The sequence below is a fragment of the Glycine soja genome, chromosome 10, assembly GCF_004193775.1.
Source record: "Glycine soja cultivar W05 chromosome 10, ASM419377v2, whole genome shotgun sequence".
NCBI lineage: Eukaryota > Viridiplantae > Streptophyta > Magnoliopsida > Fabales > Fabaceae > Glycine > Glycine soja.
The window spans coordinates 642251-669517 of record NC_041011.1 but is presented as its reverse complement, the minus strand read 5'-3'; the positions used below and the strand labels follow the sequence as shown (position 1 = coordinate 669517).

Sequence of the window (27267 nt, the reverse complement as noted above, 5' to 3'; positions counted from 1 at the left end):
TAAACCCTTCTCTTTCTTTTACGTTTTTGCATTGAAATACAGAAAAGATCTGTTCAATGCTTTGTATGGATTTTCAAACATATTCTATGTTTGTTCATGAATTTGTTTTTGTTACTATTGTATATTTTAGTTACAAAATTTTCAAATTAATTGTTACACAACATGTATAACATTTAAGTAATAATATTTATTGGATATATCTTCAAATGTAATAAATAATGAATATAATAATTACATCCCACGCATAAAAAAAATAACTAGAAAACATTCAAAAAAGACTATTACAAAATTAAATGGTCCATACTTTACTTTTGTTGTTGAATATTTTTAGGTTTAATTATACAATTAATTGGTCTCTTAAGGTTAAATTTAATCTCTTAATTATTAAAAAATTTAATTTTGTCTCTCAATTATTTAAAATAAAAAATTATACCCTTTCCATTAGATTCGTTAATAATTTGACGAAAATCAATATTTTTTACATTAATTTTCAAGCAACTAATTTAAAAAATAACGTGTTAACTCAGTTATGTCAACAATAATCGTAAAATGTAGATTTTTGTCAAATAATTAACTTATCTAACGAAAAATGTATAATTGTTTTATTTTAAACAATTGAAAATTGAAAATGAATTTTTTTATAATTGAGGGATCAAATTGAACCTTAAAATATAATTAAATCATATTTTTATAAAAGAGCTTTTTCTTGTTATGAATATCATAAAGAATTTAACGCAAAATCATATAGGAGATAAATAGTTTAATTGTTGTTAGGTTACAACTTACAAATATACAAACAGAAAATTTTGATAGTATTAAAAAAATTATATTTATAGTTCTAATGAGATACAGCACGTTAGCATATTATATTATTAACTATACAAATTTATACAGATATACTATCAACTTAAAATTTCTACGTTTCAAAATAAAAAACTTAAAAACTTCCAGATCTTTATATATAGAATATGAACAAGTACTATACTAAATTCATAGGCACAACACAAGGAGTGCCTCCGAGTATATTATATCCATAAATTTTATTATTATTATTATTATCCTTAGGAATCAAACACGAGTATCGATGAATTCAATAATTCACATTTCTTGTTCCATTAACTTTAAACTCTATCGATAACATACTTTTATTTATTTTTGTGTGAAAGAAAGAAAGAAAATTCCCCTTTATAGCATAAAAAGAAGGATAAATAGTCATTTTTATCCTTGAATGTATATGAAAATTTAAATTTGAGTCTCCGGAAATGAAAAAAGTACAACAAATTCATTCATTCGTTAACTTCGTTATCATTAATGAAAGAGTCTACATGACATTCAAAGACGAATTTATCAGCATTTTACATCTCCAGAGATGAAAATGATTATTTACCTAAAACATAATTTAATCTTTATCTTCTCTCATTTTTAATCATTGCAAACGTAACATTACAATAAATACATTAAAAAATAGGAAAACAAGCATAAGTTAAAACAAATATAATAATAAGCATAATACTGTTACATTAAAAATTTCAGAGCAATAGATAGATTATTTTATTAATCATTGTTATATTTGTTATCATGTTTGTTTTAACTTAGGTTTGTTTTTCTTTTTTTAAGTGTTTATTGTAATGTTATACTTGAAATGATTAAAAAAGGGTAGAAAGATAAAAATTAAATTATATTTTGAATAAATAACCTTTGTCTCTAAATATATAGAGTGCTAACAAATTTATCCTTAAATGTCTCAAGTAAACTCTTTTATTTACTATAACATACGGAAGTTAACAAATATATAGATTTGTGGTACTTTTCTCACTTTTGGAAACTAAAATATGAATTTTTATTTTTTGGGATAAATTTATCAATGTTCTACATATTTAGAGACAAAAAATGACTATTTATCCTACAATAAAAATGTGTAAATTAACGTTCTTTTTTTTTTTGCTATGTATAAATCATATAAAAAGAATAACGATCAAATAACATCGGCTGCATTTGTATGGCTTAAGTTCGATCTCCCGATACAATGAAGATGCTAAATTATAATATATATATATATATATATATATATTATTACGGCTGCCTTGCCTTGGCAGCTGCGGTCTTCTTCTGTGGATGGATATACATGCCCGTGAGACAAGATCACGTCATGTTAAAAAACTGCATTATTTTTTAAGTTCAAACAAAGTATATATCAATAATTGTTTAAAATGTGCATATATATATATTTTTTATTATCAGAAACGAAGTTTTCAACGTGTAATTTAAGAATGATGCTATATATACTTATAACAAATTCAAAACATTAATTTTCATCGTACGTATCATTCATGCATCTAATATCACTCTTTTTTTTTGTATCAGTTAATTGTTTGAGCAGAGCACTTCTCATGATTTACAGTTTTATATCATGCATGCATGCATGCACCATGACAAACATATTTTATAGTGAGAATTGACCGAAGGTAATGATACATAACATTAATATATAGACAATATGCTATGATAAATCTCTTTAGCGTTATAAGAACTATGCCTTATATATATATGGCTGCCTGATTTTGATTGTACATAATTGAATAATTTAATTTCGATTATTGTTGTTATTTAAATAGATTTTTCTGTCATCGATACATACAAGCCATTAATTATCTTATCTTTGCAAACAACATAGGTTCATTCAATGTACTAAGGAATTTAATTATTTCTCTCAGGTTCAAATCTAGTAAATAAAAAATTTGTGACATTAAATTTATATTAATTTATTCTTACACTTATTTGTTCTAAAAAGTTATCAAATTAATTAGAAGAAAAAAGTTCTCTCAAGTTCGGAAAAGGACAACATAGCAGTATGCATGCCCAGTGTCTAATGAACAATTGAATTTCCTTTTTAAGTATTTTGACTTAGCCGTCATAATTAAAGACGATCGCAGCTATAAAGAATTTGGGTTTGACATCTGTTACTTTATATAAAGATTGTTTTGCATTTAATTTTACTTATATATATTCATAAATGAACAAATATATAAATAATTTAATCAAAAATAAAAATGGATAGAATAATTACTTTAAAGCCTATTTTTCATTTTCATTTTTAATTTAAACAGAGTATAAATTTTCCCGACATCCAATATATAAAAATAAGTATTACAAAGATCGAACTTCAAATGGATTAACTTATTATGATTGACTTAGTTGTAGAGAATTTAGATAATATGTACATGTCTCATCACAGATTTTAATATCAACATTAAAGTATGAACATTAAAAATATAATATTATTCTATTTATATTTTAAATTTTAAATTTATTCCATCCACTTTATTTTATCTTTTCTGAAGATACAAAGGTTGTCGTAAATTATTTTGCAATATTACTGCCAATCAAAATATGCATCAATCCATGTTTGATTTTCCATTACTCTAATTACAGCTTCTAAACTTACACGTATACAGCTAATTGATGGCCAAATTCTATATCAAGGCATTGATTTTACTTGGAGCTTTTAGAAACCAAAGAATTCAAAGTCTTATGTCATTAGCCATAGATATAGGGAGGGTCGTGGAGAAAGTAAAAAGAAATTAAAACTCAAAGGCTACCCTATAGGCATATACTCAAAAGCTTGCATATAGCTAGGGACACATAACATATTAGGGACCCCTCATCAAGAATCTATCATGACATCTTATCTTTGCTGGCTTAATAATATGTTCGATGCCTCAAAATACAGCAGGAGGTAGCACAATTGATTTTGAGCATTCTTTTTTTTATAATGAAAGTACTAGAACATATAGACACTTCAATACTACAAAACAGTAAACACAAACGAGTTAATAGCATTTTTTAAACTAAATTTTAATTTTAATTTCCCTATAAATTTTAATCATCATTTTGGTCTTCTTATTTTTTATCTTTGTTTTCCTATTTTTAAAAATTCACAATTTGATCAAATTTTTAATTTTACAGATTTATTTATTTTATTTTTATATTTTAATTAATCAAATTATTTTTATGGTATTTTAAGTTAATTTATCAGGTCTAATGCTCAATTAATTATAAAACAGCATATGCAAAGTTAAAGATATTTAAATAGAAAGATCAAAATTACGAGAGGGTCAAAATCTTCAATTAGGAATTATAAATTAAAAAAACAAAAATTATAATTTAACCTTTTTTTATTCAAAACTCGAATAACATATTGAAACTATTAACAAATACTCATTTAAAGGATTATTTTACATTCAATTTAAGCTTATGCAATAAAAGAAATATGTTTCCAAATTTGATATCGATCTGGTTTACTATTTATACGGATTTAAATTCCATTCTTGCTTAATCTATTACTCTTTCAAAATTGATATGTTCAAACTACTGCATATAAAAATACTCCTACCTTCCTATTCATAATATCCAACCTTTTGAAATAATGGTTGTTGTTTTTTATAAGACATAATGTAAAATGTTTTTTACATTTATTATTTTTATACTAGAAATATTATTTATTAAAAGAAAAGAGATAAAATATTAAAAAATAATTAGAAGAGAGAAGAGTATTAATGATAATGATAATTTTGAAAAAGTTATAAATTTAAGATAAATTTATTATTATAAATTAAATTAATCAATTTTTTTAATCTTAATGAATTAGATAATTGAGTATTATATATAGAAATAGAGTATATTTTTTTCAGTTATAAAATTACATGATTAAAAAGAATCTTTTCAAAGTTGATATCAACACAGATTAAATTCAATTCCATTCTTGTTTAATCTATTATTCTTTCAAATTCTTTTTGTCTAATGCATTCTCTCTCTTATTTTATTTTTTGCACTTTTTTGTGATTAATTGAATAAAAAATTTGTGGGGAAAAAAAAATCATTTTTTCAACCGAATAAGAGGAAGAAATCCTATTTTTCTCCACAATCACATCTTTGTTTTCTTTAACGAATATTATAATCATAGTTTGTTTCTCCACAATCACATTTTTTAATAAGATTACAAATTAATTTTAAACTATACAAGCATTGTAATAGAAGCAGAGTTTAATAGTTCAACAAGTTGATACCATTCTCAATTGTCGACATAGAACAATACTAATAAATTCATAGCCACCCCCACGGTCGTAAAAGTACTCTAACGGCGCAAATTTACTAACAAACATTTACCATTTCAATCTTTTACTTAGAAATGTTCAAGAGTACTCTATTTGTTTATCTTGTCATCTTTGGATAAGATTTGGTCTGAAAGAGACTGCAACTTGCAAATAGGCCACTTGTATATGCTGGACATATTTTAGTTCATTTTTAATTTTTTTATTATTTAAAAGATTTATTTGATTTTTTATAAATAAATTTTTTAAGTAATTTTTAATGTTTTTTAAACAATATTTAAAGTAATATATTTTAAAATATTAGTTTTTAATTTTTAATTTTTTTATATATTTAATATATTTATCAAATTTGATATTTATATTTTTAAAATAAATTATAATTATGTTATTTTTTTATTTTATATTTTTTAACTGTTAGTACTATCAAATATTTATAATAAGTTAATTTTTTAACTTTGTTAATTTTTCAGTTAGTTTTTTTCAAGATATCCTTACATGTCAGGGTGTCTTTCTCTCTTCTTACAAATTATTTAAATGTAATTTTTTTACTTGTTGCTTCCTCTGTTTTTTTTAAATTGTCGGATTTTTTGACAAAAAAGATTTCTATTTATCTGGGATCTGGAAAAAGACAGGTTTTAGTACTAGTAGGCCGAATGCATAACAAAAATAATTTAATAGGAACAAATGTATTACAAAATTTTCAACCGACATGAAATTAAAAAATTGATTTTGCCAAAACAAGTGCATCTATGTGCAACCAATTTGTACTACTTGTACGCCAAACAATTATTAACAAGTTTTTTTTTTTCCAATATGCCGATGATGTAGTTTTTACTAGAGAAAATAATGAAATTAACATGTTAACCATGAAAAGTATGTTAAGGTGTTTTAAAATTGTATATTTGATTTTGGAAAGAAAATAAAAAGAAAGAAAAAAAAAAGGCAAAAAAAAAGTTAAAAATTTCCTTTCTTGTTTAGTTTTGTAGAAAGAAGGGGTGGGTTACAAACTCGTCCGATGTATCGAGAAAGAAAAGAAAATTAGGTTGTTAGGTAGTTTTGGTCAGACAAATAGGTTATTATGTTGTTAGTCTGTGGGTCACAATTAGGTTGTTAAACAGTTCTGGTCGGATGAGCATTTTTAGTTAAGAATCATTTAATTATACCAATTCTATTATTTAAAATATAAATCTTTTCATAAACTACACTTTCTTGAAACTTGATATAAGAATAAAAGAAAGACATTGAAAACAAACCCCAATTAAATAAAAAGTATTTTAACAATAATCTCATTAAATAAGATAAAATTAATCGAGATTTATTTGTATATGAAATTAAGACACAGGGATTTTTTTAGACTTACTTATATAATTGATCTCTTAATTGTACATAAAAATTATATTGAGTCTCTCAATGATTAAAATATTCAATAAGATCCTTTAATTATTTTAAAAAGTTTAATTGGATCGTTCAATTATTAAAAAATTCAATAAAATCCTTTAATAATTTTTAAAATATTTTAATTAGATCCCTAATTATTAAAAAAAATCAATCAAAATTTATATATTTTAGGTTAAAATGTAAATTTTGTCCCTCTATTTTTTAAAATCTGTGATTTTTGTCATCCTATTTTTTAATTGACACATTTCATCTCACCCTTCTAAAAAAACTTTTGACTTTAGTCCCCATTGTCAAATTGAGACTTGACTATAGACTTTTTTTAATTCTTTTTTAATAAATTAAGGTTGTTAGCAATTAACTAATTTTAAAAATCTATCATTTGGATAATAAATAGACATGTGTAAGTCAATATTTATAAAGTACATAGATCAACATTTGAAAATGATCACAAAGATTAAACTTGCATATTTTTTAAAAGTAGAAGACAAAAATTTTCAATTAAAAAATGAGAGACTAAAATTGTAAACTTTTTAAAAGTGGGAATGAAATGTCTCACTTAGAAAATAGGGAAACTAAAATCTTGAATTTGAGAAAATAGGACAGAAATTGCATTTTAGCTTATACTTTATTATAGAAATTAAAGGACCTAATTGTAATATTTTAAATAATTAAACGACCTAATTGAACCTTCAAATAATTGAGGAACCAAACTAATTGAAATGTTTTAAACAATTGAGTGACCAAATCGAACCTTTTAATAATTGAGTGATCAAATTAAACCTTAAAATATAATTAAAGAATGAATTGTATAATTAAGATTTTTTTATACTTATATTCAAGACATGAGAGAGTATATATGAAATAATAACTTTTAAAACAACACTAAAACATATGAAACAAAATCGCATTTAATCAATAGTATATATACCTAGCAAATTAAAATTACACTTTTGCAATAACTAGGAACATTTGAAAGCCGGATATTTTGAGTGAGAGTGATCACATATTATCACTTATATATATTTTATATATGTAGTTGTAGTCACCGTTTTAGATTTTTAGTTGACATAAAGGATTAAATGAATCCACGCAAAAAAGGTCACATATAATCAATCATATAAACCTATATATTACCCACTGTTTCTTATCCATGACGGTAATGTTATAAAAAATCCAATTTGGTTACTATTCTTATGAGGTAGTGGATTAGTGATTCAACTTGTGGGCTAATAATTAATCCAATTTAACTCAGGATATATTAAATAAATTAAAATTATACATGTATTTATTATATATAAACATATAACTAATATTATTTGATAAAGAAAAATCCATTCATACTCCAAAATTTAAAATAATAATTGAAGTATTAAAGTTGATAACAAATTCACAAATAATAATTCAATAACACAATTATATAAGTCCATGAATAAGTTTTGAAATGAAAACACAAGTAAAAAAAGCCAAAGTTTATAAGTCAATTATAGGTTCCAATGGAATATCAAATCATTTTAACATCTTATTTTTCTTGTTTTACAAGTGGTTATGGTCTAATGTATCTACAACATTGTGCAAATTAATTACTTAATTAGCACATGAGATAGTCACTAAAGAGAGAGATTGGTTATTGCATTGGAGATTGCAAGTGCAATACACACCCCTTTCCACCTAGAGACATGTCCTCTTCAAGAAACAGCTTAGCAAACCTCTCCATCATTTTCACTTTTGCAAAATGCAATTGCTCTTCAAATTCAACATCATCACTCAGGTAAAAGGCAACAAAAACTATTTGCATAGAAGGGAGAGAAAGAGTACCTGGCAAATCGAGGTCACACTTGTGATCCAAAACGGCAACGTCTTTGCCGCCAATGACAGGAAGCATTACCTGTGGCTGCGGGAAGTTAAAGTGAGCAGCAATAGGCCATGGCGAGAGGTTGACGGAGTTGGAAGCTCCCTCGGCATCAAAGCGGCATGCGGAGAAGCTGTTGCAACTGTCAATTTGGAGCTTTTTTTGGAGTTTTTTTAGGCGAAAAACCCAATCCGAATTTCAAAAACCAATCGGGTCATCAGGTTTATACAAAATCGGTCAGATTTGACCGGATCATCCCAATTCAGATGAATGACCGATCCAATAACTAAGCCGACTCGGTTAAGCCATCAGGTCCCAATTGAATTGATCCAACCAGTCAGACCGAACCAGATTTTTCAACTTAACGAAATTTAGAATAATATTCAACTCATAATAGACAAAACATGACACATAATGAAATCTCCAAATTCCCTAGTCTCGTCACTTTTTTTGTGTGTGTACATTCCCTAGTCTCACTTAAATAGCAAATTTTTTTAAAAAAGAAAAGCCTTTATCTATAGAGACAGAGAGAAAGAGAAAGTGAGGGCTCATCCATTTCCCGGAAGCTGCTAAAGCCTAAAAGATTTGAATATGAAAGCGTTTTATTAAGTCTTGTGTTGGACCATTCTTGCTCATCATAGTGGCGTGCGGAATATCCAAGGATATAAATAGGCATATATTGGGACATAAAGTTGAACAATCCCAGAGCTGGAGCTATATAACTATCTAGAGCTACACGCAAGAGTAAGACCAAAATAAAAACATTTATACAATATTCTTCTTCTATTAACCACACCAATTTTTGAAGAAGATGGTTAGAGCTCCTTGTTGTGAAAAGATGGGATTGAAAAAGGGTCCTTGGACCCCAGAGGAAGATCAAATCCTCATGTCATACATCCAAAAACATGGCCATGGAAATTGGCGTGCCCTCCCAAAGCTTGCAGGTACTTTAACTTTCTCAATTTACAAACAAAGAAACACATTGAATTTATTATAAATAGTATATATTTCCATTCAGCCTTTTATATAATAAAGTTGGTAATTGACATATATATTTCACTTTTTTGATGATTTGGAGAGTCATGAGATGTTTTGTTCATTGATTTTATTCTGGGTTCTTTTGGTATCATTCCTTAGGACTATTGAGGTGTGGAAAGAGCTGCAGACTAAGGTGGATTAACTATCTAAGGCCTGATATCAAGAGAGGCAATTTCTCAAGTGAAGAAGAGGAAATTATCATTAAGATGCATGAGTTGCTGGGGAACAGGTATATATTCGTTGATTTATTCTTCAGATTAATGGCATTAATTATTTGTCTTAATTAATAATAGAAAGTTCGAAAAGAATATTAGTACTAGTTTAGTACCATGAATAAGATGAGCATTTTAATTAGTTTGCCTGAAATTGTTAATGAATGTGGATTTGGGTTTTCATTTCAATTTCATGTTTCTTTTCTTTTTCTTGATTTCTCTAGAAAGTAAACATGGTTTAAGTGGTGGGGGCAAGCGGCATTAATGTTGATAATAAAATCGAAAAGGAATTGGGTCCATTGATAATTAATATACCAGGCAAAAACCATTAAATCTGCTAGAAAGTCTAGGATTGATTGATTCATTAATGGACTTTTATCACTTTTTAATTAATGTTCGTAAAAAAATTATTTATTGGTTCCTTAAAACATTGATTATCAACACCCTTAAAGTATGATAAATATTTTTACCATATCTTAATGAAGTACATAATATTTTCATTAACGATTTTAATTATGATATATTAGTATTAATTAAAGACTAGAAACATGTGGGTGGGGTAGCAAGATTCTGTCACTATATTTGCCTTGCAGGCACTAATTATTACAGCATAGTATTTCAGAGCACATGCAACTATTAACATATGCTCTAGATGTACATAAATAATATAATATTCCAATGAGTGCATGAGATTTAATGTCTGTAATAATCAATATAATCCAACTTTGTTGTTTTCTCAATCACTTTAACCTAGAAACCAAAACAAGAATCTGATGCAAAAATATATATCTCATACATTATTAAATTGATGTCTTGATCCTTGTTTTCAGGTGGTCAGCAATTGCAGCAAAATTACCAGGAAGAACTGACAATGAAATAAAAAATGTGTGGCACACCCACTTGAAAAAGAGGTTAATGAATTCAGATACCAACAAAAGGGTTTCCAAGCCAAGAATCAAACGATCTGATTCCAATTCCAGCACACTTACTCAATCAGAACCTACATCATCATCAGGATGCACTACTTCTAGTGATTTTTCATCATTTAGTGAAGGGACTAAAAACATGGACAACATGATCAAGAGGGAAGACATAGAGTCTATGGAGACAGTAATGCCTCCAATTGATGAAAGCTTTTGGCCACAAGAAACAGTGGATTATGAAAGCTCCACCATGATGCAATCATCAAATTCTTGGACAATTTCTAATGAATTAGCACCCCCTCAATACCAATTTAATTCAGTGGAAACCTTTCAACAGCAAAGTGTTGGTTATAATGATTCAAAATTTGATGATGGCATGGATTTCTGGTATGACATATTCATCAAATCAGGAGAGTCAATCGAATTGCCAGAGTTCTGAAATTCTCATGAACACATTGAGGCTATATCATTAAATTTGGCAGATACGAAACATTTTTTTAAGAAAATAAATAAATAATAATAATCATGCATGTTACAAAATTGAATCTAACGGCTACAAGGAATTAAGGGTACATTTGTAAAGGGTAAGAAAAATTATGTTATGATGTAATATATAAGAAAAAGAGGGTGCAAAATATGCCAGCTAATCTGAAGGACCAAAAGGGAAAATACTGACTTTGTTTATGTATATTGTGGAATACTTCATGTCCGTTTAACATTTTTTTTTGTTAAAAAATGTTTCAATAGGATAGAGTTGTTCAAATTGTATTAGCAATAAATTAATTATGTAATGAAGTATTCAATTTTTGCATTCCACGTGTTTTATTGCTTAGGAGAACTATTTTCTTTATGCATGCTTGTCCGTTTTGTTTGGTTTTATCCTGAGAGAGAATCACTGCACTCAACTGGATTATTAAATTTGAATCGGTCCACCAAGGCTGCCTTCGTTTTAGCTACTTTTGAAAAGTAAATTTTGTCACTCATGGGTGCTTTGAAAGTTGAAATCACTCGACCTTATTGGCTGTTCCTTGGGCATGTCAACCGGGCGAGTCGGGATCGGATTTTGCTTACTGCCCCAACTCCCCATTTCCTTCCCCGCTCTGCCCCCAAAATTCAACGGGAGTAAATATTTATAATTCAATCTAATAGTTTCATGTTTTAATGTGTTATATATATGTAATAATATTTTTGTAAATTAATTATTAGCGGGGCGGGTTCTGGCAGGTATTAATAATCTCATTTCCGATCCCCGAACCTGACTTTGATTATCGGGGAAAACCCGACCTCAACCCCGACCTCGGTCAACTCGGATTTTTTTCGTCAAAATCGGGGCAGACCCATGGATTCGGGACCCGTTGTCATGCCTACTGTTCCTCAATGCAAATTGCGAAAAGACATTTGTGTTTATTGATTAACATGGATTTCATAATTAAATGAAAAATTGTGGGCTTAAATATTTGTAAGGTCTATGATAAATAATCGAATTTTATTTTAAATTTCTAATAAATTTTTCTGTTATTCAAAGTTCATAATATATTAAAATTTTTATTTTAAGTCTCTATCGCTAATTTAAGTGATAACATAATATTATCACAATAGTTGATATCATCACAACCGTTAATAATATTGGGAAGATCAATTTGTAAGATAATATATCATCATTTAATTGATGGTATGAACTCAAAACAAAAAATTCAATATGTTGAAAACTCAAAATAACTAAAAAAAATATATTAAATACTTAAAACAAAATTTGATCATTTATTAAAATTTTATTTATAGAAATATAAATTTATGGAATTTTATAATAAGTCTTTTAGAGCTATATGAACAACGGTTTTTTATTAGTTGATAATATATAAAAAAAAATTATATTCACAATACATAGAAATTAAACTTTACGTTTGAAGTGTTGAATAAATAATGAGCAGACAGTGTATGCACTAGTAGTGTAAGGTTGTGTTTAGATTAAAACAAAAATAGTGGCTTAATTTTGTTTTGTCTCAACAATTTTTTTTAGTCTCTATAGATTAAAACATCCAATTTATCAATAAGTGGGTGGATTAATTGGTATGAAATTATTCTGGCTTAATCCGACATCTTAGATTTGAGTTCGAAGTAAGCACTTGTATCGATTAATGCATAAAGAGAGAGAATTTTATTATACATAATAACCGTATCCAACCCAATAAAAAATATTTATAGTCTAGACCAACATACATCCCATTTAGGTTCCCATTATTACAATTTTTAAACAATTTTAGTTCTCATTATCTAAAGTCATTTAATATTGTTACAAAACTAAAATTGATGGTGTAAAACACCAAAAAAAGATTTTGACAGTTGTCAACTACCACAATTTTTTTAAAAAAAGTTTCATTTTTAGGATTTTCTCTTTCCTGTTTCTTCACCTTGCCGCCAAGGATTTGTTTTTAATATTCTATAGTAAAATCAATTTTTCCAGCACAAAAAATCAATTTACTTTCACACGAAAAATATTATTTGTCGCCTTTTTTTTTTTAATTCAAACAATAACACAGCATATCATTTTATTTCTCTCTCTTTTAAATTATCTCCTTTTATTTCTATCTATCTTATTTCTCTCAACTAAATCAAACACCTGAGTTCTTTCCACAACCAAGTTCTTTCAACATTTTAAATCTTAACAATTAAGCTTGTACCTTTTCTCGTGCTTAGAATTCAAAAGCATCGAAGCAACACACGAGTTTACAACTTATAGTGTTTGTTTGAATATGATTTCCAATTCAATTGTAGCATGCAACGTGACACACAATTCAACAGAAAATTATGGGCTTCAAATGTTTTTGGTATGGTGTTCAATACACCTTCAACAGTGCTAAAAGTTTCTCTAGTTAGGTCATAATCGCAATCACTTTTGACTCTTCACAGATAGAGCCTTTATAAAGAAAGGGAAAAAAAAATACCGTTTTACCACCCTTGGGATATTTCTCACTCTAAATTTGATAGGCTAGGCTGAAGGAAGCCCAAAAAGGAAGAAGATTAAACGGTTGAAAGATTATATTGAATAGACTTAGGATAGTATTTTTATCCTTAAATATTATTTAGTTTTATTTTAAATTTCTTAATGTAGGGTCATCATTAATAGCAATTAAGTTATAAAATTGTGTTGTGCCTTATCCTCCATAATCAATGAAGAAATATTGATCTTATTTTACATTCTCGGAAGCTTTCTCCAGAACTTTAATGGTAAATTATTAGGAGTAGAAGTAGAAGAATTATTTGCTTCCTAACACAGTCCCCTTGAAAGTACTCCATAAAGCATACGTATCTTCTTGAGCAAAACAATACCTCCGGATACAAATTAAGTTAATTTGTTGTGAGAAAAAGCGACAGAGAGAAGGTCCAATTAAGTGACTTCAATACTTCTATACTACACTCATTTTAATATTGGTTGTTGTTAAGCACTTTTTTTTTTTTTTTGATGATGTTGAGTAAATTTGCCATGTTAATGCATAAAGATAAGTTAAATGAATTTGACGAAGTTACGTCCCCAAAAAATGTTTGGGACCTTCAAAACCATAGAAGATAAAAACGACTGATAGTAAAAGTGACAAATATGTCCATAAAGTATAAACACAATTTCCATGCAGGAATCTCTGTAGCTTCTTTTATGTATGTTGTTTGAGAGACATTAGTGTTGGCGCAATATTTGATACAATTGTTCATAATAATAATGTTATCATTATAAATAGAAAAAACTAATTGTTCACATTTTAAAGACTAAAGTTATGGTAGGAAAAATATCCGACCACCTTGCCGCCCTCTTAGTTAACACTAAACAAAGCTATTTGAATAATTTTATCAATAAAAATCTGTAGGAGAAAAACATAAATTACTAAATAAAAAGTTGAATGAATCTAATCTTTATATATAAGTTTTAAAAATAGTATTTTAACTATTTCAAAAGTTGTCAAACATTTTATAAGCATTTATTATTTGATTTATAAGGACATTTTTATAAACTAAGATATATATATATAGGTGTGGGGTGTCTTTTCTCCGTGTGTAGTTTGTTTTTCCCTTCTCCCCAAAAATAATGAAAATTTTCTACAAATTAGAAGCGCGATAAACAACGTATTTGTATAACATACTTGGCATAATTATTTCGGGTTTCTTCTAATTATTTTACGGTATAAAAGGCTGCTTCTCGTTATCTTGAAATGGATCAACCAAAGTACAGTATTGAATAATTTAAAATTAAATTATTTTATGATATTCTTCTAATTATTATTTTTTTTCAAATACTAAATAAGAAATATATTATTTTTTATGAAGAGGAATATTGTATTACATTCACACACAAAAATAATATTATACTACGAACGCAAGAAGAATAAATTGGCTAGAGATCATTTATGTAAGATCATTTTTTTTACAGGAATGTATGCATGATCATTATTAAGTAGTGTTTAACTCGATTTTTTTTATCTTAACAATTTTTTTATAATTAAAAATAAAAATAACACCTTAAAGATTAAAATTAAAATTGTTTGACAATTTTATAATATTATTATAGCTTAAACCTTCATAATTGTCCTCCAACTCAAACTACTATCAACCAACCAAGCACCACCATGCAAATCTCATATACATCCTCTGCAAAAATCAAGGCCCAATCATGCCCAATTTTGATAGAGTCGTCTATCAACACTGTTGAAGAGTACTCATTAACATAATTGATCCCCTCATTAAACTAGTCATAACCACTATAAACAACTAAATAACTCGCTTCATTTGTGTTGTTACACCTTCACATATGTGGAATTATAACTTATAAGGTTGGTTTAATGATAAACAGAAAGAAAAAAAGAGATCGTTGGTTCGAATTTTTCCACTATCAAAAATCAAAAACCAATATGTAATGTTACTTGATAAAAAAACACATTCACAAATGTTGCATTAGCAAAGTGTTTGGCGAAGACAAAATGAGGTGTCTACATTTAAAGAGATAAAGTATAAAAGAAGAAATTTATAATTGTGATAAATAATATGATATGAAAATAAAAGATAGTTTAAATATATATATATATATATATATATATATATATATATCATTTGGGTGTTTATATTATTGGAACGTCCGAATACAAAACACAGCTTTTGCATTACCATTGCTTGGTAGAGGTGAGGCCAGCTACTCCATATTCAAAGTTACCTTGTACTCAAAAAGGCCAACATTACTGTGCCCCACGATTGACATATTGTAAAATTGTATTTTTTTACAAACACATGTATTTTTTTACAAGAGCTTATCAAAATAAATAGGTTATCTTAGGTGATAAAGTTTTTTTAATATTTAATAAAACTATATATTTAAAATTTAAATTTGAGACTGTTGATTAAATTACAACAATCTCACATCAGTTGATTGATTTATATATGTATATATGAAAAAATAACTAATGAGAAGTCGATTTTTGAAAGATTAATTCACTATTGGCTAAAAAATAGTTTTTTACTAAAATTATATCGTTTTTAAATTATCCGTGTACAATCAACACCAACACACGAAAAAGTTTAAATTTAAACTCAAAATAATGGCACAACATGCATAAAAAATTAGGCCCAATCTAGTTTAATATGGAACCTTTTTACCTTATTACCATGAGATAAGCATGAACTCCAAACGGGTATCCTAAGAAACTAAGCACATATTGCAATACAAGTAATTCCAAAGAAAAGCACACTCTGCACGTCAAGTTGCATCAAGTGGGGCATGCTTCCTCTACAGTGAGAAACCAAATATGTGCTTCTCTTTTCCGGTTCCCATATTATATAAGGGTGAAGTATTCACTAACCTTAATAATGACTCATTTATATCAAGAAATTTAATTGATTCAAGAGAAATGATACTTGTACAATACATATACAAGATATATAACCAAAAGAGAAAAAGGAAAAAAAAAATTGAATTTGAAATACAATAAATGATAGGATGTCTTTTTAAGGATGTCATCAAATAGTTCAATCTCAAGTCTCTGTGTATGAAAAAATAACTATGAAAGAGGTCAGTCCCTTCAATATCCAGAAAGATTAGTTACTGAGTATTGGCTAGAAAATACCTTGAAAGTTCAACAAAAAATAAAGATCATTTGTCCTGGTAAAACCTGTTTGTATACAACTGCTGCTGACAAACAGGATACCCTATTTTTGCTAATGGCTAAGTATCTGGAGATATACAAGTTATATTTATGAATCTTAGGCTGCATTTGTTTGAGGGGAGGGAGGGAGAAATGGGAGAAATAATATTGATTTTATGTGAATCTTACACTTTCTACCCTTACTTTAATTCAAATATTTTTCTTCTATTTCTATCCTCTAAACCAAACACAACATTAATGAGGAATGAGGAATGAGACTTTAAAATTTCTAAGACTCTATAAATTTCAAGCAATAGGAGAAAATATATGTTGACAATTGACAAGTTTGTTAGAGAAAATGTTGCTAAGAAGAAGGTGAGTTTGAGCGAGTGCAAGCTAGAGCTAAAAATAATCCATGATGACCTTATTGCGTAATAGCAGTGCATAATACTCTACGTATGAGTTTGCACGCTTGTGCATCCCACATACATCAAGAAATCTTGTACAGCCACCACAAACACAGCAAAAAGTTCTAGCCATAAAAAAGGGGCACTAACACATAAAATTAGAGGACTGATCCAAAATTCAATATGCGGCCCATGGTCTAATTCCATGACTAAAACTGTAAAGCTCAAATATACTATCCTCCTAAAAGGATTAGATGTTGAAATACAAGTAATTCCAATGAAAGACAAACTCTCTCGAGTGATAGTTCCTTGGTATCTTAGAAGGAGCATTATTCAAAATTGAAGCTACACTTCTGTGGGCAAACCATGGGAACCTACTAACAAGGACAGTAGCCAAGAAGGAGCGATGGTCTCTAATTTAGGCATGAGTAAGCCAATGCCTTCTCCTCAGAAAGCTCTTCTGCGGTCAAGTCCAACTTCTTCCTTGAGAACTCATCAATGGGAAGTCCTGTGTTAAAAAAAAGAAGAAATTGTCAGATCATATGCATTGATGATCGATCTAATTTACAACTATATAGGGAGCATTTGAGTAAGCGAGAAAAAGACATTTTTAATATATAACCATTTTTCCACCAATAATTATAGTTGCATTAGCAAGCATCACACCAAGAAAGAGATTATTGAAGTAAATCTTGTTTCAGCAACATTTTTATCAAATTGAAAGTCCTGGGTTAAAATTAGAGAAATTATGTTAGAACTCTCTCTCTCTCTCTCTCTCTCTCTCTCTCTCTCTCTCTCTCTCTATATATATATATATATATATATATATATATATATATATATATATATATATATATATATATATATCCCGATATAACCTTTTCCAAATATAAAAAAGAAAAAAAAAACACTGACAAATTAAGCAAGTGAAACATTAACACCAAAGATGATGATAATATGGATAAACAAAATATTAACAATACAAGAAAAAAACAGTTTACATTATCAATATACCATTTAGTGACAAAACATTTACCTTGAACTATTGTCCATTCCCCATTGGCACAAGTGACAGGGAATGAATAGATCAGTCCAGCTGGAACATTGTAGGAACCATCAGAATATACTCCCATTGACACCCAGGTGCCCTAAAATAGCAATGGAGAAAGAAAATAAAAACAATAAGCTGAGCTGGAGACACAAAGAACCTGAATTAAAAAAACAAACAAAAACCTAACTAACCTGAGGAGTTCCAAGAACCCAATCTCTAATATGGTCACAAGCAGCACTAGCAGCTGATAGTGCACTTGAAAGCTTTCTAGCTTTGATAATTGCAGCACCACGTTGTTGAACAGTAGTAATGAATTCACCATTCAACCTTGACAATGAAAATTAACAAGGCTTTAATAAACCCAAGATGATGATGATGATAATAATTTGCTAAGTCATAATTCACGGTTTTCATCACATACCAGGCATCATCAGCTATAAGCTCGCGGACGGGCTTCTCCCCAACAGTTGCATGGTTAACATCAGGATATTGGGTTGATGAGTGATTGCCCCAGATAATGACATTCTTTACATCAGAAACCTGAATGTTCAGTCTCTCAGAAATTTGGCCCAGTGCCCTATTGTGGTCCAATCTAGTCAAACAAGAAATGTTTTTCTCGGGAATAGATGGAGCAAATTCTTTCAAGATCAATGCATTGGTGTTTGCTGGGTTAGCAACAACAAGAACCTGCAAGATAATGCAAAGTCTTTAAAATATTCTAAAACAACCACATGAAACCAAAAAACATGTTTTCAACAAAAAGAAAACAGTACAGATTTCATGAATTGAGTAAGATTCCATCATGATGGAAACACAAGGACTTCAACATACAAATAGATAGACTTGCATATATATGAACTGGCTGGAGTTTTTTCCACAATACCCAATTCATGTGAAAATTTGTCTCCTAAAAGTTGTCAATGTTTGACAAATGAGAACAAAAACACGACATAATCACAAGGATACAAATTCATTGAACTGCAAATATCCTAATTGGCCAAAACAACAAATAAGATCAGCATACTCACTTGTATTTTACTGGTCTTATGTCTAGAACCATCTCATATAAACCAACAAATAAATAGTTTTCAATTGTAAAAGTAAGCCAACATGTCCCAAGCAATTCGACCCAAGCATCAACAATAGAAAGGAAAAAAAACTTGACATAAAAAACTGCAGAAATTATAGTCAAATAAGAAGGGTCTGAAGATTCAAATGAAAGGGGGTTACCTTGCAGTTGGCAGCAGCATGCTTTTCAAGGGCAGAAGCCTGGGACTTGTAAATGGAGACGTTCTTAGTCATCACATCCTTCCTCTCCATACCTTCTTTTCTAGGGAATCCACCAACCATCACTGCAATATTGACCCCAGTGCATGCCTCAACCACATCGGTTGTAGCAACAACACCTGAAGCAAATAATATCCTAGGATTTAATAATCTTGAGGATCATATAAGTCACTAAAACAAACCTGTTAAATCAAGATTGCTAATGTTATTCATAATGTTTATGCAACAGTCCCTTCAACAAAGGTAAGTCAAACCTTTAAGAAGAGGGAATGCAGCATCCACCAATTCCATTTTAACCCCATTCAACGACTCTGCTGCTGGAGGAATGTCAAGCATGTGGAGGATCACGGGCTGGTCAGGACCCAGCATCACTCCCCTAGCAATCATAGGGACAAGAGCATATCCAATTTGCCCTACAATTGATAAAAACATTTTATTAGCAAAACAGGATAAGAAACAAATTTTTATGCATCCACAAGCAGGCCATATTCAGTTCGACCATAGAACTCATTTCTCAGATGTGAGAAAAACACACTCAACAGAAAACATTGTAATATGAGGAAATCAAATAAAAAGCTTAAAACAACACATAGATCAATATGAATAAAGGAGAAGAAAAAAAAAGCAATTGACCATGGCTTTTATTTACAGTTAAATGAAAGTGAATCATTGCAACAACGTTTCTAAAAGAACAGTGATAAACACACAAACAACTGATTACATCCTTCCCATAATAGTAAGTCAACCTTCCACACTCATTCACAGAGAAGACACATTACAAGAGTCATCGGATGAGAAGAAAAGGTAAGGAAAGACCCAAAACTACACTAGTTTCAACTATTACTCCCTAATACAACATAAAACACAAGCCTTTTTATCTATAATCATAACAATACCGGCCTTAAACAATTACATATGAATCCTAAGCCAAACCAGGTTAAAAAAAACAAATCACAGACAAACAAATCTACACCAAAACCAATCACAACACACACACATAAAACATCATCATCGTTCATCAGAGCATCAGATCTGGAGCATAAGCAAATCAAGATTCAAACACAACAAGAGACATAATTTTGGCACAGACCCAGAATTCAAAACCATCAAACCAATCCAGAAACACGGTCAGATCACAGATCTCGGATTAAAAACACAAAAGGGTATAAAATCAAGCAATCGTGATGAATCTGAGAAATTAAGGACGATAGAGACGAGATTATGGCGATGAGAGCCATACCTGCGGCTCCAGTGACGAGAACGCGAACTGGGTCTTTGGCCATTTTGGAAGAAATGGAATGAATCGAAGGAACGAAGAGGTTTGAGACGAAGAAGAGTGAAAGAGTGAGTGTAGAATGTGAAATGAGGGTGGACTTAGGTATTTATTTGTGTGGAGTGTTGCCACGCTAGGACTGAATGGAACGACGCCGCTTTGGTAGGTTTAACTTTAACGGCAAAACAGAAAAGGAACCTACAAAAAAAACCTGTGGCATAGTTTTAAGGGAAAAAAAAAAGTATGAATGGTTTGTTGCAACTTTTTAGGTGCAAAAAACCACCTCGTCTGGGTTGAGAAGTGGAAACCGGGTGCAAAAAGTTTAGAGGAGTACTACTAATGTAATTTTTTTAATACTCTCTTCCTAATATAAATTTCATGTAAAACTTGTGAAATAATAAATATGAAACGGAGGAAGGATATTCTTCCCAGATGCTTAACGACGTGAAGATCACGGAGCATCCGCTGATGTGGGGTCCACGCAATGGTACAATTTGTATCAAGCATCATCAGCCACATATATATTGAATCAGTGGACCATAGTTTTTAGCTTTTTCAAAAGTTCAGAACCTATCTCGTAACCTCATATATGAATTTTTCTTTTATATGTTTTCTTCTTATTATATACCCATTGACATATTTGAGCATAGATAATTGCAAAAGCAATTAAATTAGATGATATAGGCACTGAGGTATCAGGTATGAATGTGTTTATGAAAAGAGTATCAATTCACTCACAATTATTTACCGAAATTAGTATCAGATCACTAAAAGAGAAATATTTAATCTTCGTCATCTATGAGTTCAAAGGAGATATGTAATTTTGTGTAAATTATAAGAGATTAAGGTGAGGAGTGAGGTTTGAAGAGTTTAAGACGAGATTCACGATTTAGGCTAAATTTTTGTTGATATTGATTGAAGTGTGTTTTTAAGTATAAGAAAAAGATATTTAAACACTCCATATTTTTTTGAACAGTAAGAATTAAATACATGTATTGAGAGGTTTATAATAACTTGCATACTATGCACAATCAATTATCTCATCAGTTAAACGTTCCATATGTTAACGGACACTTAGAAAGAATAAAAAAAGACACAAAACTATAGATATAATAATAGGTTATACGATATAAAAAAATAAAGAAATAAGAAATATTGATGAAATATCACTACTCCTTAAGCATATCAATATTGGAGAAAACAATAGACTTTTTTGACATAATTAAGACACCTTAAGTAAATAGTAGGTATCTCCAAAAGACATTCACAGTCAAGCCAATGACTATATTACTATAATGATAATGTATATTAATTGCTTACTCATCATATTTATGTTGGTTGTATTTATTGAAATTTCATATGGATTAAATTGTCTAGCACAAGTACTAATGACTCTCAAGGAACACTATTTCTTGGTGTAACAACAAGATAATTTTGCTTCATGCCGTGGTATGATCTATTGTTCATGATGCATCTTAGGAATTTTATATTTAAGTATTAACTTCAGTCAACCTATATAACTTAGATTGGTTGTATCTCAGTAAATTTGTATTCAAGCACTAACTTTTAGGTGTAATTTTTTTCTTTAGTCAGCACCCACTAGAGTGTCACATATGCAAAACTTGGAACCAGAGCAACAAGATGCAAATCTAAAACCACGGGAATAAATACAAAATTTGAAACCCATATCAGCACCCAATTCACTAAATCTAAGAGTACTCTTCAATGCTGGTAGGTAAAAGGGGTAATAACGGTTGAAGAAATTTAATTTTTTGCTGAGAAAAGCAACACCCATGAGCGTTAACGCAAAAGCAACCCAATTGTTGCTTTCAATTCAACGGATGTTTCTCTTACATGCGCATCCAACTCAAAGTAAAAATAGATTGTCAAACATGTTAGTCTAGCGTTCAAGAAGAACGGACTTTGTGTCTCCCAAACACAAACAAACACACCCTTCCTAAACATTTGAGATGCCTGGGCAACATTGGATGTTGGTGACTACAATATTTGTTACCTATAATTGACTATGTAATGCATTTGGGTTCATTCTAGCTACTATATGGTATATAACCATTTTCCAAAGCCCTTTACTCAGAATGCATTGAGAGAAAAACTTTTCACAACACCGATCAACTCATCTTCTCTTGGAGATTTCTCTATTTTCTTAATTGAGATAGCAATCTTTGGAAGAGCAACTAAAAGAATTAATGGAATTAACATCAAGTTATCATCCATCTTTATTTATTACTCTTTCATATTATGTATTTCTCCTTTCCTTTCCTTTTACACTCTTTTTTTTAAAATTATTAAATGTGTAAGTTAACTAATATAATAGTTAAATAATTTTAATTATAATAATAATAATAATTAAGTAAAGTAAAAAATGTATTTTTAATTCTTGAAGATTTGATCAAAATTGATATTAGTTCTTATATTCTTTAAAATTATGGTTTTAGTCCTTCAATTTCTTAAAATAGATAAAATTAGCCTATGATGCCATGGGACATTCACATGATTGACCACGTGCATACCATCACCATGTGATAATTGTTAGTCACGTAAGTAAAAATGTTAAAGGAGTCACCGTACATATAGAATAAATTTTTAAAAGTTTAAAGACTAAAATCAAATACAATAATTTTTTTAGGATAAAAATATATTTAATTCTAAAACTTAAAAAATATCATGTATTAAGATTATGTTTGAAAAATCATTTCTGTTAACTTTTAATTTTTTTTAATAACTTTCAGGAACTTGTTGTGTTTTTTGAAATTATGCTTTGATGTAATATTTTTTTAAAATGTTAACGTCTAACTTTTAATATTTTCTTTCATTTTTATTTTTTATATTTGTTTATTTTCTTTATTATTTTTTTAATAAATCATGATTTTATTATTTTTCTGTTATATTATATTTTTCAACTACTTTCACAACTCTTTCACAACTCATCTTGACTAACACTTCTAATTTAAAATTAATTTTTTAGTTTTCAACTAACTTTCCAACTTATTTATTTTGTCAAAAATAACCTATCCTAATTATGTTCCTCTCACGTAATTATGAAAATTCTTATCTCTATAATATAGATATTAACATATTTAATTTTTACTCAAATTTTACTATTCTCACAAGATAAATATTTATCTTTGAAATTTAAATTACATTAAAATTAATAATAAAAATATTAGTCACATCATGTATCATATATAAACAATGAAAAATAGATTGATAGCAAATTATTTAAAATACATATTTCAAATTTATCAAGTGAAAATTAAATGAAAAAAATACTATTGCAAATATTAATTTTATTTTATAAAAAAAAAACGTAGTATTGCTGTGAAAATTTATTGATAATAATCAATATTTATTATTATATTGATTGATACCCATGTTCCTAATTTAGAAATTGAAGAAATACTCAAGTATTTAAATTGAAAAAAAAAATTAATTTATCTTTTACGTACAACATACAAATACAAACCTGATTAGCTTTTAATATACTACTAATAGACTAAAAATCTACCGGGAACATTTTGAATTACTGTCGAAAAATCTCCATATATATAGGCATTTTCCGAATGACTAAGGGTAGTAACATTATTAAAGTTGGGATACTTTCCTGACATGTGAGCTGGTCTTTAGGTTCATTAGTTTAATGATGCCCCCAACAAATCACTATTAGTTACCTAACAAAGTCATTGAAAATAATTGAAGTTAGGAAGAGAAAATGAATGCATGTGAACCTTGGACAAGAGCAAACAAAACAAACTGATTTAGACAAAGCCAAATAATTAAAGCAAGTGTATAAGCCAGAAAAAATAAAGCTTAACAAAACTCACTTCCAAATACATTCTATACATTACACACTTCATTATTGTCAGATTACAAAACAATGCACAATCGATGAGACACTTCTGTCAACCACAAGAAGAATGAATACAAATAATGTTTAAAAAAGAAAAAGAATCCCTCAATGCAGCGCAAAAGCCTAATTTCCTTTACATCTTCACACACACAACTATAAAACAATTATATATGTGCTCATGAAAGAAAAAAAAAATTATATATATTAAACCACCATGCCCCATATGTATATATCAATCTTGTACTACTCTAAATGTCCAATTAGAAAATGAATATAGTGATTGAGATAAAAAAAATTATCTCAATTCAGGTACTGCGTGCTAGCATCTCCTGGAATTCAAGCATTGACCTCTCTTTCTGAAGCCTCATATCTTGACGAAACTTGCTTATGAATTCTTCTGCCTTTTGATCCACATGTAGTTGTGGAGACTTGGCAACCACAACCTTCCATGCATCCTCTATAGTGTTCAAGCCACTACTACTACCCTCGCCGCCGCCACTGCGACTCTGGTTGCGACACTGACCAACCAAATTATTACCCTTGTAAATACCAGGCTCCTCTTTCTCTTTCCCTTTGATCTCTTTGCCTTTGGTTGTTTCCCCTTGCACTTGTGTTGCATGAGGAGCACTTGTCTTGTTGGTGGCATGCACGGACACTGCAGAATTATTAGTCTTGTTGTCAAATAGGTCATCTATGTGTATGGCTGCACAGTGCTTGTATTGAACATGGTAGTAATTAGAAGTGGCAGTACCACCACGTGGCCTTATGGTGGTGAATGAACGATGAAGTCTAGAGTGTATGACAGTGCCAAGGGAGTAAAAGGATTGAAGGAGGCGTTGAAGGGTGGTTTTCATGGAATTGGGAATGTTGAGTTTGTGGAGTTTGTGTTGGACTGTGTTGGAGAAGCTCTTCCATGCCTTCTTGGCAGGTTGAAGCTTTTTTCCTAGCCTCTTGCGAGACATGTCACAAACTGAATGAAGGGTGTTTTTGCTTTGATGAGAGAAATGACTTGAAAAAAGAAAGAACAATAATGTGTCTCCAAATGAAGGGAAGGGCTATTAGAAATGATTCTTAATCTCACGAAGGAACCTATGATGCCCCATTTTAGTTTTTATATAATCAATTTGTTCTACAAGCTGCTACCATCTTTTTTGGTCCCTCCAATTGGCACATTAATTGCCATAGAATTACACAAGTGCCATTGCTTTGATTTTTATAAGAACACACATGGAACATATATAGAGTCATAATTGATGGCAAGAGTTGTAATAATATGAAATCTTAATCATAAAGGTGAAATTCTCATTATTCCTATCGCTCAACACTTTCGGCAGACTTGACAGCATGGAAGCAACCTTGGGTGCTAAGAATAGTGAGAATAATAAGGAAAACTAAATTCTGTAAAGACCGATATTATAGGTTATATGGTGTGTCAATATGCAACTTTTGGGTTGTGGGCTCCTTTTTTCTTTCTAACGTAAAAGGCAAGTTGATCACTGACCAGTACCCCGCTCCCCATAGCAAAAAAAGAAGAAAGAAATGACATTTTATTCATTTCATAATTAGATTGCCATTGCCATTAAGTTTTGAGTAAAGTTATTGATATAAATTTTATAATGAATTATGAAAATTTATTAATCCACGGTTTGAATCCTCATAGATGTTGTTGAAAAAAGAATATTCATCACATTATGTATGCTCATGATTCCTTATAAAAATATATTACTATTTCTAAAAGAAGATAATTTTATATTAATATCATAATAAAAAAATAATAACTCAAATGATAATAAATCTTTCTTAAAATCTCGAGATAAAATCTCTCAAATCACTTTATTTTAAAATTTCTTAAAATCACTTTATCTACACGTAAGTCTAAGTCTAATCACTCTCTCTAATAATTTGAGTTTCGGATTTCTCAAAAATCGATTTATCTACACTTTAAGTCCAATCACCCCTCTATAATAATTTGAGTCTCAGTTGAAGTAATTATGAACAATTTATAATAATAAGTTTGGATAAGTTGTAGTACTAACTTTTTCTCTACTTCAATCTAGAGATAAATGACCATTTTATCACATCTGCTTTCATTTTCCCTAGAAGACATGGAGAATTTGAATGTACCCTGTTGAATAGACTAGACGAATGAAAATAGACCAGCACTAAGCACTGAAAGTTTAGACCACTCCTTCCCCATTTGATTTGGAAGCATTGTGATTAGGCCATGTTGGGCAGTCAATAGTGATTAGTGAACCCCCCCTCCCCAATACCATACCACCCTCCACTTTGCTTAGAAAGAGATAACTACAAACAGTATAGTTTGCACATTTTTCGTGATGGCATTAACGTTAAACACATACTCCCTCGGTTCTTATGTGTATGATTTAAGTTTAAAATTGTGTTTATTCTTTTTTATTTATAATATTTTTAGTATTAATTATTTTTATATTTAAAATACCTTCCGTTAAAAGAAGAAAGAAAATATATTAACAAACCATTAGAAGAGAAAGAAATATTAATAATAAGGATAATTTTGAAAAAATTATAAATTTACGATAAATTAAATTAATTATTTTTCTTAATCTTCATGAGTTAGGTAATTGAGTTTTATATATATAGGAACAACGGAAGTAAATGTTTTTAAAAATACTTTTAAGAAAAGAAAATAAGAAGGTAAAATGAATTGAACTTATTTTCTAAATTAAATAATGCACTTTAGCTTTTAGAT

The 27267-nt window shown here is 29.1% G+C and overlaps 3 protein-coding genes across 3 annotated transcripts; 1 reads left to right on the top strand and 2 right to left on the bottom strand.

The window, feature by feature from the left end:
• The first annotated feature begins 9055 nt into the window (after window positions 1–9055).
• Window positions 9056–11345, top strand: LOC114370701 (transcription factor MYB4-like). Its single transcript, XM_028328094.1, has 3 exons — window positions 9056–9302; window positions 9496–9625; window positions 10439–11345. Exons 1-3 carry the CDS (start codon window positions 9170–9172, stop codon window positions 10968–10970), a joined length of 795 nt encoding a protein of 264 aa, XP_028183895.1. The 5' UTR covers window positions 9056–9169; the 3' UTR covers window positions 10971–11345.
• Window positions 11346–17050: 5705 nt separating this feature from the next.
• On the bottom strand, window positions 17051–20790 carry LOC114371130 (malate dehydrogenase-like). Its single transcript, XM_028328558.1, has 7 exons — window positions 20639–20790; window positions 19653–19811; window positions 19342–19517; window positions 18533–18798; window positions 18303–18438; window positions 18097–18208; window positions 17051–17568 (listed from the first exon to the last, which is right to left on the bottom strand). The coding sequence occupies exons 1-7, from the start codon at window positions 20679–20681 to the stop codon at window positions 17474–17476; spliced, it is 987 nt and encodes a 328-aa protein (XP_028184359.1). The 5' UTR covers window positions 20682–20790; the 3' UTR covers window positions 17051–17473.
• Window positions 20791–24481: 3691 nt separating this feature from the next.
• LOC114370615 lies at window positions 24482–25630 on the bottom strand. The gene has a single exon (XM_028328009.1). It carries the CDS (start codon window positions 25499–25501, stop codon window positions 24845–24847), a length of 657 nt encoding a protein of 218 aa, XP_028183810.1. The 5' UTR covers window positions 25502–25630; the 3' UTR covers window positions 24482–24844.
• Between the last annotated feature and the right edge of the window lie 1637 nt (window positions 25631–27267).

Excerpts from the sequence above, each read along its gene's own strand:
- LOC114370701 (XM_028328094.1), top strand. The coding sequence starts at position 9,170 with ATGGTTAGAGCTCCTTGTTGTGAAAAGATGGGATTGAAAAAGGGTCCT. Across the intron at positions 9,303-9,495 it reads TGCCCTCCCAAAGCTTGCAG|GACTATTGAGGTGTGGAAAG; the intron begins GTACTTTAACTT and ends ATCATTCCTTAG. Across the intron at positions 9,626-10,438 it reads CATGAGTTGCTGGGGAACAG|GTGGTCAGCAATTGCAGCAA; the intron begins GTATATATTCGT and ends CCTTGTTTTCAG.
- LOC114371130 (XM_028328558.1), bottom strand. The coding sequence starts at position 20,681 with ATGGCCAAAGACCCAGTTCGCGTTCTCGTCACTGGAGCCGCAG. Across the intron at positions 18,439-18,532 it reads CTTATAGCTGATGATGCCTG|GTTGAATGGTGAATTCATTA; the intron begins GTATGTGATGAA and ends TTCATTGTCAAG. Across the intron at positions 17,569-18,096 it reads GGAATGGACAATAGTTCAAG|GACTTCCCATTGATGAGTTC; the intron begins GTAAATGTTTTG and ends TTTTTAACACAG.
- LOC114370615 (XM_028328009.1), bottom strand. The coding sequence starts at position 25,501 with ATGTCTCGCAAGAGGCTAGGAAAAAAGCTTCAACCTGCCAAGAAGGCA.